The sequence below is a fragment of the Rhinoraja longicauda genome, chromosome 25 (genome assembly GCF_053455715.1).
Source record: "Rhinoraja longicauda isolate Sanriku21f chromosome 25, sRhiLon1.1, whole genome shotgun sequence".
In the NCBI taxonomy this organism is placed as follows: domain Eukaryota; kingdom Metazoa; phylum Chordata; class Chondrichthyes; order Rajiformes; family Arhynchobatidae; genus Rhinoraja; species Rhinoraja longicauda.
The window spans coordinates 13,794,663-13,809,851 of NC_135977.1; the positions used below are offsets into that span (position 1 = coordinate 13,794,663).

The 15,189-nt window shown below is 50.3% G+C and overlaps 1 protein-coding gene across 1 annotated transcript in view; it reads right to left on the reverse strand.

Moving 5' to 3' along the window:
- slc5a1 (solute carrier family 5 member 1) overlaps positions 1-1,145 on the reverse strand; it is a 44,205-nt gene extending 43,060 nt beyond the window's left edge. Inside the window, exon 1 of the mRNA XM_078421283.1 lies at positions 996-1,145. Coding sequence (XP_078277409.1) covers positions 996-1,145 — 150 coding nt within the window. The remainder of the gene's footprint in view (positions 1-995) is intronic.
- Positions 1,146-15,189: the final 14,044 nt, after the last annotated feature.

The window sequence follows — 15,189 nt, forward strand, 5'->3', positions numbered from 1 at the left end:
AAGCTGGAGCAACTCAGCAGGTCAGGCAGCGTCTCTGGAGAAAATGAATAGGTGACGTTTCGGGTCGAGACTGAAGAAGGGTCTCGGTCCGAAACATCACCTATTCCTTTTCTCCAGAAATGCTTCCTGACCTGCTGAGTTGATCCAGAATTTTGTGGCAATCCTCAGTGTAAACCAACATCTGCAGTTCCTTCCTACGGATGATGACAAGAGCCTTGTTTAAAAAGGAGGGGTCAGGAGGGGAGTGAATGGAGGAGGGTGAAGTTCAGAGAAGTTGCAATGGGTCAGGTTTGAATTTCAACAGGGACTTTGATAAATCTCAGATGTTATACATGATATTTCCACCCCCTGGCCTTGCCACCACCTTATTCCACCCTCTTTCCTTCTCATTCTGCACCTGATGTGTAATTGAACACAAACCATGTAATCTTGTCCCCTGCTCATTCGGTTATTTACTTCCTTAACTTTCACCCTGGCGTTTCAAGAGGTGCCCTGGGAGGAGAGGAGGGACCCACGCCACGCCAGCAGGCTGTGTACGTTCCTCTGCCCTTCAAGAAGTCGCCTGCAAAAGTTTTCAGAGTTTTGAAACAACGAGACAAAAGGCACAGCCAACAAGTTGTCCCGGACGCTCATGTTTATCTGAGTGATGTCAAACCACTGGAAGACAAACAAGAGCAAAGTCGAAACGTCACCCATTCCTTCTCTCCCGAGATGCTGCCTGACCTGCTGAGTTACTCCAGCATTTTGTGAATAAATACCTTCGATTTGTACCAGCATCTGCAGTTATCTTCTTATATTAAGTGCAAAATCACTACATTTAGTAGCGCTGGATGCCAACAGTGTCATCACAAGGTTGTTAGCAAAAGGGGTCATTGAGCTAAAGTTTCTCATCCACATGAAATAGTTTTAGACCGTGCTCGAAAACTCTGCAAACTTTATAGAGGGAGAGTTTAAGAGCCGTTGCTGAAGTGTGTGGAGTTGTGCTCCGGACTCACCCAGATGCCCACGGCCAGGACCAGCAAGAAGTAGATGACAATCACCGAGATGTCGGCTGCGTTGTTGATGACCACCGTGTCGCCGGGGATGGGGTCGGTGCCCGGCGGCGCAGAGGCGGTGCTGCTGCTGCTGCTGCTGCTGCTGTCCATGGCCAGGTGCTCACTGCCAGCCTCGCCAAACTGGTAGAGAGGGGAGGCTCCAGGGCTCCGCTTTATACCTCCGGCAGGTGTGGTCTTCCCGCTTGTGTTCACAGTTAATGATAAAACCCGGAACCGGCCCGATCTGTACAGCGCATTCCCGTGGAGTGAGAGTGAGCTGGCACAGCTGGATGTGAGGGGGGCACAGCTGGATGTGAGGGGCACAGCTGGATGTGAGGGGAGCACAGCTGGATGTGAGGGAGCACAGCTGGATGTGAGGGGGGCACAGCTGGATGTGAGGGGCACAGCTGGATGTGAAGGGGCACAGCTGGATGTGGCACAGCTGGATGTGAGGAGGCACAGCTGGATGTGAGGGGGGCACAGCTGGATGGGGCACAGCTGGATGTGAGGGGGCACAGCTGGATGTGAGGGGAGCACAGCTGGATGTGAGGGAGCACAGCTGGATGTGAGGGGCACAGCTGGATGTGAGGGGGCACAGCTGGATGTGAGGGGGCACAGCTGGATGTGAGGGGGCACAGCTGGATGTGAAGGGGCACAGCTGGATGGGGCACAGCTGGATGTGGCACAGCTGGATGTGAGAGGGGCACAGCTGGATGTGAGGGGGCACAGCTGGATGTGAGGGGGCACAGCTGGATGTGAGGGGCACAGCTGGATGTGAGGGGGCACAGCTGGATGTGGGGGGGCACAGCTGGATGGGGCACAGCTGGATGTGAGGGGGCACAGCTGGATGTGAGGGGCACAGCTGGATGTGAAGGGGCACAGCTGGATGTGAGGGGGCACAGCTGGATGTGAGGGGGCACAGCTGGATGGGGCACAGCTGGATGTGAGGGGGCACAGCTGGATGTGAGGGGGCACAGCTGGATGTGTGGGGCGGGGAGGGAAGACAGCACATCTGGATGTGAGGGGGCACAGCTGGATGTGAGGGGGCACAGCTGGATGTGAGGAGGCACAGCTGGATGTGAGGGGGGCACAGCTGGATGTGAGGGGGCACAGCTGGATGTGAGGGGGCACAGCTGGATGTGAGGGGGCACAGCTGGATGTGAGGGGAGCACAGCTGGATGTGAGGGAGCACAGCTGGATGGGGCACAACTGAATGTGAGGGGGGCACAGCTGGATGTGAGGGGGCACAGCTGGATGTGAGGGGGCACAGCTGGATGTGAGGGGAGCACAGCTGGATGTGAGGGGGGCACAGCTGGATGTGAGGGGAGCACAGCTGGATGTGAGGGGGGCACAGCTGGATGTGAGGGGGCACAGCTGGATGTGAGGGGAGCACAGCTGGATGTGAGGGGGGCACAGCTGGATGTGAGAGGGGCACAGCTGGATGTGAAGGGAGCACAGCTGGATGTGAGGGGGGCACAGCTGGATGTGAGGAGGCACAGCTGGATGTGAAGGAGCACAGCTGGATGTGAAGGAGCACAGCTGGATGTGAGGGGGCACAGCTGGGTGTGAGGGGGCACAGCTGGATGTGAAGGAGCACAGCTGGATGTGAGGGGGCACAGCTGGATGTGAGGGGGCACAGGTGGATGTGAGGGGGCACAGCTGGATGTGAGGGGGCACAGCTGGATGTGAGGGGGCACGGCTGGAGGGGTTAGGGGTCGAGCAGCTGGAAGTACAGGTGGAGAGGGAACAGCACATCTGGCGAGGGAGCGCAGTTGGAGAGGAGAGGGGCAGAACAACTGGGGTGAGGGGTCTAACAGCTGTAGAGTGGGGGACACACAGCCAGGGGGAGGGGCACAGCCCTTTAGGGCCATTCCAATCCATGCCACACCCTAGAGCACATGTCCTGTTGCAGAGCTTGGAGACAGTTCAACAACTCAGGCAAAGCTATTTCTCCGCACCCTTTATTCTCCAATCTCCGAATCCCCAACCACCAGGCCATCCCCCACCCCCACCCCCACCCCCACCCAATTGTGTTCACCCATCCACCCCTGTTGTTGATCCACACCCTCTCCCTGATCACCAACACATCCATAAGACCATATGTCCACAAGACATAGGAGCAGTATTAGGCCATTCAGCCCAAATAGTCCACTCCGCCATTCAACCATGGCTGATTTATTTTTCCCTCCCAACCCCATCTCCCATCTTCCTCCAGCACCCCCACCCTCTGGGATCTCTCTGCTTCCCCAATTCTGTGTCCTTTGCATCTTCCATTCCCCTCTCTCCCCACACCGCTGCCTCTGGTCGGGCCTCCCAGCTCTGGACAGCTCGCTCCCTAAACCTCCATGATCCTCTCTGATCCCCTCAAGCCTCAGTTCCTCGGCGACGGATTCAGTCACCACCTCTGATTCTGGATTTTTGGTTTTCTCACGTGATAACATCGCTGTGAAACATCGTGTGATGTTCCCTCTTGGTAGAGTTGCATAAACTCAAACTTTTGCTGCTGCCGAAATCTCAGACTTTACATTTGCCCTTTGCCCAGTTAATGGAGAGTTCTTCCCAGCGGAAAGATACGAGGTTTTATCGCAACTTGAACCCTATCTTATTTATGTCTTTATTGATTTCGTGCCGTTAATATAAGTTAAACATCGAATGATGTGGGCTGAACCAATGAATAGGTATTGATGTGAATCCATCAATATTGTTCACATCAACCGATCGACAGCCAATCCCCTCAGTGACTCCTCCAACAACTCAAGCTTCACATCATGACATTTACTACTCTGACACACAATTGACTCATTCCACTATCAATCATGCCTGATCACTGCATTGCTGAATGTAGCTGAGATCAGATGAAGCACACACTTCACATGTAACTATCCTCCACTCAATGTATGTCTTGTAATGTCCCGTCAGATCTGTTAGTCTTGTGTCATGTTCTGTGTTTAGATTCTCATTTCAGGTCCCTTGACTTCCTGCCATTGTAATTGTCAGCCCCGCCTTGATTGTTTCCACCTGTGTGCCCTTACCTCATGTATATATAGTCCACGCCTCCCTTTGTCCTGTGCCAGTTCGTATTGTGATTCATGTGCTCTCGGTCGTAGTATAGCTAGTAAGTAATTTTTGTAACTAATGTTTTTGTAGCTGAGTAAGTTTAGAGTTTTTGGTTCGAATCGCAGTGTTCTTAAATGTGAAAATGAAAGAAACGCCTTTATTTTCTCCAAATTGACTCTTGTGTGTGAGTCGTGCGTTTGAGTCCAGTTCCTGTGTGCCCCAGAGCATAACAGAACGAACTGGCCATAATATGGACTCAGCCGACTCTAAGATTTGGAAATCAGCCCTTGCCAACCAGGGCACTAAGATCCAGCACCAGGAGGAGCAGCTGCGCTCAGTCAGTCACGGGGTGCGCGAGCTGAACGATAGACAAAGCGAGTTCCAGTCATCAGTGACGACCCAGATTAACCACCTCGCTGTACAACTCCATCAGGTTCTGGCTCGTCTCGACCCAACCTCGGCAGCTTCTCCACTGAACCTTCAGCCGGCCATCCGCCTGCTGTTCCGGCCACACCTGCGAACCCCACGCTGATTCTACGCCTGGCTTCACCAGATAAGTTCTCTGGAGACTCGGAGAATTGTAGATCATTCCTTGTACAATGTGATCTCCACTTCAAGCATAACCCTGCACACTTCCCCTCAGACCAGGCCAGGGTAGCATTTATTGTGTCCCATTTGACGGGACGAGCCGCAACATGGGCCACTGCGGAGTGGTCTCAGGGCTCCACAGTCTGTCAGGATCTAGACCTCTTCCAAAGAACATTTAGCAGTATTTTTGATCACACTTCCTCTGCTAAGGAAGCTTCCCGAGTCTTACTGCAGCTAAAACAGAACACTCGCCCAGTGATAGACTATGCCATTGACTTCCGAACCCTTGCAACAGACAGTGGGTGGAATATGCCTGCACAAGTGGATGCATTCATGAATGGGTTGTCGGAGGCTATAAAGGACAGACTTTCACCTTTTGAGTTACCCAGTGATCTAGAGACATTAATTACATGGGCTATTCGTGTCGATAACAGGATAAAGGAAAAGGAAAGACACCAGGCTGCTGATCGTCCTCCCAATCACCAGGGGCGCTCCTCCGGGTCCTTCACACCGAAGACGTCATCGTTCCCTGTCCATCGCTGGCCGGAGAAAACAGCGTCCTCTCAGCCGTCGGAGGAACCCATGCAGCTAGGACGAACCAGGCTGACTCCGGAGCAGCGACAGCGCCGCCTGAAGGACGGAGCCTGCTTTTACTGCGGTCAACAAGGACACCGTCTGGCCGACTGCTCGGTAAAAGGGGGTGGCTCACCAGTGAAAAGGAGGACACTGGTGAGCCAATTCCCCGTTTCGGACTTACCTCCTCGACCTCTGACACAGGCCACCCTCACTCTGAATCAGCAAATTGTGACTCGGGGGGGGTTTTGATCGACTCCGGAGCCGACGAGAGTCTCATGGACTGGACTCTAGCTCGATCGTATAAGGTTAAATCTGTGCCCTTGTTGCAACCTATTGTGGCGAGCGCTTTAGATGGACGTCAGTTGTTTGAGATAACTCATCGTACAGAACCTGTCAAAGTCATGTTCAATGCTAACCATGTGGAGATAATGTTTTTCACTTGTTTGACTCAGCTCAACATCCCTTGGTCTTTGGTTTCCCTTGGCTGCAGAAACACAATCCTCAGATTGATTGGCGATCTGGTAAGATCAGACAATGGGGGGTTGAGTGCACACAATCATGTCTTGTTGAACCAGTGAACAAAGGGGTGAGTTACGGGAAGATCGGGGCGGTTTTGGGAATAAATGTTCTTAAATCTGAAGAAATAAAGATTTCTAATGATGATGATGACTATCCCGATCTGTTGAAGGTTCCACCCTGTTACCATGAACTGAAGGAGGTGTTCAACAAGTCCAGGGCCACCACCCTACCTCCTCATCGACCTTTCGACTGCGCTATCAACCTGCTGCCGGGGGCCCCTATTCCCAAGGGGCGACTGTACTCCATATCCGGCCCCGAGAGGAAGGCGATGGATGAGTACATTGTGTCCTCCCTGAGGACGGGCATTATTCGCCCGTCCTCCTCGGCAGCAGGCGTGGGATTTTTCTTTGTGGGCAAGAAAGATGGGTCACTTCGTCCCTGCATAGATTACAGCTTCCTAAATGAGATTACGATCAAGAATCGTTACCCACTTCCTTTGATGTCTTCTGCTTTTGAACTGTTGCACAAAGCCAAAGTATTCACTAAACTAGACTTAAGGAATGCATACCATCTAGTGAGAATCAGAGAGGGGGATGAGTGGAAAACTGGGTTTAACACCCCTAACGGGCACTACGAGTATTTGGTGATGCCGTTCGGGTTAACCAATGCCCCCGCAGTCTTCCAAGCTTTTATATCATATCATATCATATCATATCATATATACACAGCCGGAAACAGGCCTTTTCGGCCCACCAAGTCCGTGCCGCCCAGTGATCCCCGCACATTAACACTATCCTACACCCACTAGGGACAATTTTTACATTTACCCAGCCAATTAACCTACATACCTGTACGTCTTTGGAGTGTGGGAGGAAACCGAAGATCTCGGAGAAAACCCACGCAGGTCACGGGGAGAACGTACAAACTCCTTACAGTGCAGCACCCGTAGTCAGGATCGAACCTGAGTCGACGGCGCTGCATTCGCTGTAAAGCAGCAACTCTACCGCTGCGCTACCGTGCACGAGGTCCTCAGGGAATTTCTCAATGAGTGTGTTTTTGTCTACCTTGATGACATTCTTATCTTCTCTCCAGACATACAGTCTCATGAGCGTCATGTCAAGTGTGTGTTGCAGAAGCTCTTAGCTAACCATTTGTATGTGAAGGCCGAGAAGTGTGACTTCCACGCAGACACAATGTCCTTTCTGGGCTACATTATATCGGCCGACCATATCCAGATGGACCCTGGTAAGGTCAGTGCGGTGGCCGATTGGCCCACCCCCACTAACAGAAAGAAGGTGCAACAGTTTCTCGAATTTGCAAACTTTTACAGACGTTTTATTAGAGACTTCAGTGCTGTTGCTGCTCCTCTGCACTCTCTCACGTCTTCCAAGACCCAGTTCCAGTGGAATCCTCAGGCCGAAGCCGCCTTCCAGCGCCTCAAAACATTGTTCACCAACGCTCCTGTTCTGACCATCCCAGATCCCCAGAGACAGTTCATTGTGGAGGTGGATGCCTCCAACGAGGGGATTGGGGCGGTACTTTCCCAGAGAGCGGAGAAGGACAACCGGATTCATCCCTGCGCCTACCTGTCACCTAAGTTGACCCCCGCAGAAAAAAATTACGATGTCGGAAACAAAGAACTGCTGGCGGTCAGAGCCGCATTGGGGGAGTGGAGGCACTGGCTGGAGGGGGCCGAGCAGCCTTTTCTGGTATGGACAGATCACAAGAACCTGGAATACATCCGTAAAGCCAAGAGACTCAACTCACGTCAGGCCAGATGGACTCTGTTTTTTAGTAGGTTCAACTTTTCTCTCTCTTACAGGCCCGGTTCCCAGAACACAAAACCAGACGCCCTGTCCCGACTTTATGACCCTGAACCTGATACCAGAGAACCCGAACCCATCCTGCCACTTAACCGTGTGGTAGGAGCGGTGTCTTGGCAGATCGAAACAGATGTGAAGCAGGCTAATGATGAGACTCCAGCACCGAGTGGCTGTCCTACTAACTGTTTGTTTGTTCCTGTGACATTGCGCCCCCAGGTAATCCACTGGGCTCACACGTCCCTGCTCACATGCCATCCAGGTGCCAAGAGAACTGTTTTTGTGGTTAAACAGCGTTTTTGGTGACCTTCACTTGAGAAGGATGTAGCTGAATATGTGGCCGCCTGCCCTGTCTGTGCAAGGAGCAAGCCCTCCAGACAAGCCCAAGCGGGCCTGCTGCACCCACTTTCAGTCCCTCAGAGGCCCTGGTCCCACATCTTTATTGACTTTGTTACTGGGTTGCCGGCCTCCAAAGGTAACACAACTGTCCTGACGGTGGTAGAACGATTTTCAAAGATGGTACATTTTATCGCTGTGGCCAAGCTCCCCTCTGCCAAAGAGACGGCAGAGGTAATGATGTCTCACGTTTCCGTATCCATGGTTTCCCTACAGACATTGTCTCGGACTGAGGTCCTCAGTTTGTGTCCAAGTTTTGGAGTGAGTTTTGTTCCCTAATAGGTACCACCGTCAGCCTGTCTTCTGGTTACCATCCGCAATCCAATGGCCAGACTGAGCGGATGAACCAGGAGCTCGGGACCTGCTTGCGCTGTCTGATCGCGCAGAACCAGACCACCTGGAACGACCATCTCATCTGGGTCGAGTACGCACGCAACACGCTTCCTACGGCTGCCACGGGACTCACACCCTTCCAGTGTGCCTACGGCTACCAGCCCCCCTTGTTCTCGGCTTATGAGGGTGAGGTGACGGTGCCTTCTGCCCACGCCATGATCCGACGCTGTCGCCGAATCTGGGACGGAGCTCGGAGGGTTCTACTCCGGGGTCAGTCCCGGATGAAAGCGGCAGCCGACCGCCACCGCAGATCCACTCCGCATTATCGCCCAGGCCAGAAGGTATGGCTGTCTACAAAGGACTTGCCACTTCACGTCCACACCAGAAAGCTGGCTCCAAGGTTCGTGGGTCTATTTCCCATTTCGAAAGTCATTAACCCTGTTTCGGTCCGTCTACAACTCCCCAGGTCATTAAGGGTTCACCCTACATTCCACTTCAGCAAAATAAAACCGGTCAAGGAAAGTGCACTCGTGCCCGCCTCCAAGCCCCCTCCACCCCCCCCGGCTCGTCGACGGTGGTCCGGTCTACACAGTTAAGGCACTTCTTGCAGTCCGCAAGAGAGGTCGCGGTCGCCAGTTTCTGGTCGACTGGGAAGGCTACGGTCCTGAGGAGAGGTGCTGGATTCCTGCCAGCTTCATTTTGGACAAAACTTTGATCAAGGACTTTGACAAGACTCATCCTGACCAGCCTGGACCGTCAGGAGTCGGTCCTAAAAGGGGGGGTATACTGTAATGTCCCGTCAGATCTGTTAGTCTTGTGTCATGTTCTGTGTTTAGATTCTCATTTCAGGTCCCTTGACTTCCTGCCATTGTAATTGTCAGCCCCGCCTTGATTGTTTCCACCTGTGTGCCCTTACCTCATGTATATATAGTCCACGCCTCCCTTTGTCCTGTGCCAGTTCGTATTGTGATTCATGTGCTCTGATTCATGTGCTCTCGGTCGTAATATAGCTAGTAAGTAATTTTTGTAACTAATGTTTTTGTAGCTGAGTAAGTTTAGAGTTTTTGGTTCGAATCGCAGTGTTCTTTAATGTGAAAATTAAAGAACCGCCTTTATTTTCTCCAAATTGACTCTTGTGTGTGAGTCGTGCGTTTGAGTCCAGTTCCTGTGTGCCCCAGAGCATAACATGTCTAATGAAAATGATCTTCTTAGAATCGAGGGGGTACAGTTTATTTCATAGAGTCTGCTACATTTGCTGTTTGCATCCACTGTTGTCTTAGTGCGTTCACAGTGTGTTGTGCAGACAGTGGTTTAGCCTTCCTCCTACTTTAGCCTGTCTCCGAGCTGACTGTGGAGTGCCCGATCAACTTAACACTCAAAGGGGAGATGATGGCAGGACAGCACTTCAAGATGTCCTTCGCTGGTTATGAAGCAGTGGAAGCTCTGTTCATAAGTTTGTAAGTTCTAGGAGCAGAATCAGGCCATTCGGCCCATCAAGTCAACTCCACCATTTAATCATGGCTGAACTATCTTTCCCTCTCAACTCCAATTTCCTGCGTTCTCCCCATAACCCTTGACACCCTTACTAATCAAGAATCTGTCAATCTCCGCCTTAAAAATATCCATTGATTTGGCCTCCACAGCGATCTGTGGCAATGAATTCCACAGATTTACCAACCTCTGACTAAAGAAATTCCTTCTCATCTCCTTTCTAAAGGTACATCCCTTTATTCTGAGACTACGGTCTGTAATCCTAGACTCTCCCACTAGTTTATTATGTTTATTATGGCCATCTGATGAGGCAGGATACAGGGGGGGGGGGGGGGGGGGGTCACTGGGCTGAGTTGTGGGAAATTACAGAGCTCTGGGTTTGGGTTTAGGTTTTGTTATTTTCACGTGTACTGAGGTACAGTGAAAAGCTTTTGTTTGCATGCTATTCAACTATATCAGATGATACTACACATAAATACAATCAAGTCACACTCATCTAGAAAGGAAAGAGCAAACAGAAAGTTACAAGAGTGCAGAATATCGTTTCTCAACATTGTATTGTAACAATTCCAGAGAAAACATCAAATGTCCACAGTGATGTAGGGTGGAGAATTGGGACTGCCCCTAGCTTTTCAAAAGACCATTCAGAAACCCGATAACAAGTGCCAAGAGTCAAGTCAAAAGTGTTTTATTGTCATATGTCCTGAAACGAAATAATGACATTCTTACTTGCAGCAGCACAACAGATGTGCAAACATAATGGAAGAAGCTGTTCCTGAGACCGGTGGTGTGTGCTTTCAACCTTTTGCATCTTCAGACCAACGTGAGCAGGGAGAAGGAGGAACGACTGGGGTGGGAAAGGTCCTTGATTATGTTGGCTGCTTTGGCTTCAAGGCAATGTGAAGTGTAGATGGTGTCAATGGTGGGGAGTTTGGTTCTAGCTCCAGCTGCCTCTCCTCAGCAGGTGGTCCTTCAACGGTTGGTCTGCCTTGACCCCAGGTAGAGATAATCTGCAGGACAAGAGTGAGAGCGTCCATCAGTTGACACTCCACCCCAGAGAGAAAGCCGTCCTATCATCAGTCATCCAACTGCAGACATCCCCTGTGTCAGTGCATGATCAGTGGGTGAGTACCACTGAACGTCTTCACTGACTCACCAGAAAGTAGAACGTCTTCACTGACTCACCACAATGCCTAGCCTGTGGCCTCAACACGGGGAAGACTGGGAGATTCTCGAATCTATTCTCTGCGAACACAGATAAACACAGGAAAGAACAGGTCCTCTCCTAAACGGCCCACCCACTCAAATACCTCCTGCCACGCTGTAGCAAAGTCTGCAAGCCCCACCTTGCATTTATCAACCACCTAAGTCATCTTCGATCCTGAGGGACTGTTGAACAAGAAGCAACAGGGTACCTCTCAGCTGGATCGAGGTCAGAATGTTATGCCCTGCTTCAGCTAGAATGACATCTACAGATTCCCCAGCACCAATAACTCCCTGATCTATACCAGCTTTTCTACTCCACTTGGCTCCACTGTAATCAAGAGTCAAAAGTCAACAATATTTATTTGACATTGGCACCAGACGTGACACAGAGTAATTAAAATCTTATGTTTTACAGCTTTATAGACACATTTGATGCAATAACAACAATAAATATATAATAATTTATCCGTTAATCTAAATAATTAACAAGACCATGATAGTGCAAAAACCAACGTTCTTAGAGCAATGAAAACCAAGTACAAAGTTCTTAGTGGTTCGATGCTGAGGTAGGATTATGGTTCGGACTGTGCAGGCGGGTTCAAGAACTATATGATTGAAGGGAAGAAGCTGTCTGGAAGCTGAAGATGAATAGTTCTCAGGCTCCTGTACCTATTCCCCAATGTTGGGAGTGAGATGAGAGTGTGGCCAGGGTGATGCGGGTCTTTAATGATATTAGGCTGCCTTCTTAAGGAAGCGCTTTTTGTAGGTCACCAGTGGTGGGGAGGTCAGTGCCCGAGATGGACTGGCCAATGTCCACCACTTTCTGCAGCTTCCTCCATTCTTTTAATATCTCACTTCACCCATCCCATCTGTTCCCCATTCTTGTGTCCCAATGATTTACCAGCCCTGCCCTGCTTCCAGCATTTCGAGTGATAACACTTCTGCAAACTCAGTACTCTGTGATAAAGAGATTCCTCCGCTTGTTATGTGTTTCATTCATAAGTAATTGTCTTCCATTGGAAGTTTCCATGGCTCTGCTGCTGCATTCCATTCACGATGAATGAGCCCCACTGTTCTGTCTGCACTCTTTAAGATCTAATCAATTGTCTTACCGTTTTCAGTGCTTTATATGTCTGTACTCCTGATCTCTGCACTCCCTTGCTCCGACCACACCATGCCAGAGACCCAGGGACAATCCTGACCTTGGCTGATGTGTTGACCTTCCCGCAGGTGCTTTGGTTTCCTCTCACATCCCAAAGGCTTGCGGGTCGGTAGGTTAGTTGGCCACTGCTCCCTCACAGGGCCAGAGAAATAGGTTCGATCTTGACCTTGGGTGCAATCTGTGTGGAGCTTGTACGTTCTCCCTGTGACTGCATGGGTTTCCTCCTACATCCCTAAGACATGTGCGTTTTAGGTTAATTAGCCTCGGTAATTTGCCTCCAGTGTACAGGTAGTCTTAGTTTTAGAGATACAGTGTGGAAACAGGCCTTTCGCCCCACTGAGACTGTGCCGATCAGCGATCTCCATACACTAACACTATTCTACACACTACTGACAATTTATAATCTTTACCAAAGCCAATTAACCTGCAAACCTATACGTCATTTGGAGTGTGGGAGGAAACCGGAGCACCCAGGGAAAACCTATGCAGTCTCTGGAGAACGTACAAACCCCGTACAGAGAGCACACGTGGTCAGGATTGAACCTGTGTCTCTGGCGCTGTAAGGCAGCAACTTTACCGCTATGCCACCATTGCCGCCCCTGCATAAGTGATGAGAAAGTGGGCAAATATAGAACTAATGTGAATGGATGATCTGGTTGATGTGGACTCGATGGGCTGAAGGGCCTATTTCCATGCTGTATCCCTAAACTAATCTAAAAAAATGGGACTGGTGTAAATGGGTGGTAGTTGGCCAGCAAGTACTCAATGGGCTGAAGAGCTCACTTCATGCTGTGGCTCTCTATGAGTCTAAATGTAGTGCCTGGGGGAATCCCATGCAGTCACAGGGAGAGCATGCAAACTCCACACAGACAGCGCCTGAAGTCAGGATTGAATGTGTGTCACGTGAGCTGTGAGGCAGCAGATCTACGAGCTAGACCACTGAGCAATATTCCATTGCCGATTAATAAAGGAGGTTGTCATCATCGAGGATCTCGGTGCGGGATGAGCATAGGAGGTGCAGGCAGCTGAAGGGTGAGTGGAGGGGACAATGAGAACGAGCCACAGACTGGGAGTGCACGGAAAGGATCGGGCCGCGGCCCCAGAGAACGAAGCATTCTGAGCCACAGTCAGTCCATTATCTCTGTCCCAACTCAAAACATTGCATTCTTCGTGACTTGGCAATCGCAGAACAAAGGGACTATTCACACGCCCCTTCAGCAGGTAGCTCAGTAATGTGAACAGTGTAAGAGAGTAGCTTCATAGCTCTCTGGTGATAGAGAAGCAGCTCACATACTGGGAGGGTGCCAACCAGCTCGGCACCTAATGTCGATTGGGTCCGGCACTGGGGCAATGTTGGAGGGACAATTCCAGGCTTTATTCTCATCCGTTCATGTGCCAACGTTTGCGAACTTTTAACAACTCTTGAATTCAAACAATCGTCCAGATCCTCCTCCCCCTACACTGTCCAGCGGCCGCCTCTCCCTCGGGTGCCACTCCGAGCTGCATTTTACTGTCCCTGCTGATCATCTCCAGTCTCAGTCAACCATTTCAACTCCCCTTCCCATTCACACACTGACTTTCCCATCCTGGGCTCCCCTCCATTGCCAGAGTGAGGCCGCACGCAAATTGGAGGAACAGCGCCTCATATTTCGTTTGTGTAGCTTACAACCCAGCGGTCTGAACGTTGAATTCTCTCATTTTAAGTAACTTATACTTATACTCTCCTCCCCTCCCCTCCCCCCTTCCTCCACGCTAGTCCTTCTACCAGTTACCACAGTTCTCCACATTGTATCCCTCTCGAGATCACACCTTCCTGAACCAACAATGGGCCTACCAGGGCACAAACCTGCCAGTCCTTATTGGGCCTGGTCTTTCCCCGCATCCAGATCCTCACCACCCCCACCTTCCCCCTACTCCATATTTCAGACTGAAGAAGGGTCCCCACCCGAAACGTCACCCATCCTTTTGCTCCAGAGATGTTGCTTGACCCGCAGGGTTACTCCAGCACTTTGTGTCTATCTCAGTCGAAGCCCTCAGCCTTGCCCCCAACATTGCAATGATCCCTTCTTCCACCAGCTTCTCCTCCATGCTCTTTGGCAGGATTCTTCACCCCTAAACGGAGATCCTTCGTGGATAGGTGACGTTCCGGGTTGGGACCCTTCTTCAGACGGTGACCCAGTACTTCAGATGTAGACTCACCAGAGCATTATATAACTGGGACAATGTGTTATTGTCATTGCAAGTCTGAAACTTCCTAGCCGATAACCCACTTTTCCCCATTGACAAGTAATGCTATAATAGTGTTTCCACAACATGAATTGGATTTAACGTGATCAATGAATGAGGGCCACTATTTGTTTTATGTTTAATTGGTTATGACTTGATTTGGATTGGGAACTGGAGAACAACTTAAAAGCTACTTTGGAATTTGGAAAGCAGAGAAAAAACTCTCTCGGGGAAAATAAAATGTTTCCATGTAGCCCCCCCTGCACAGTATTCAGAAGCACACAGTCTCTTAACAACACAGTTTTTCAGTTCACTGCAGGTGCCCATTAAAACTGAAAAACTGACAAGCAGTTGCTTCTATTGTCACTTGTACAATGATACTCAATTAAACAATGTAACGTACTGCCGTTCATATTTTTATCTTGCAGTGATAAAAATAAACATTACTACTTAAAAAACCCTTAGAACATAGCATAGTATATAGCACAATGCTGAACATGATGCCTAGCTGAACTGATCTCATGTGCCTCTATATGATTCATACTGTATCCCTCTATTCCCCGCACTTCCATGTGCCTATCCAAAAGCTTCTGAAACGGCACTATCCCATCTGCCTCCACCACCCTCCTTTCTTAAAAAGTGGGATAACATTAGCTCCCCTCCAATCCACAGGAACTGACCCTGAATCTATAGAACATTGGAAAATGATCACCAATGCATCCACAATTTCTAGAGCCAACTCCTTAAATACCCTGGGATGCAGACCATCGGGCCCTGGGGA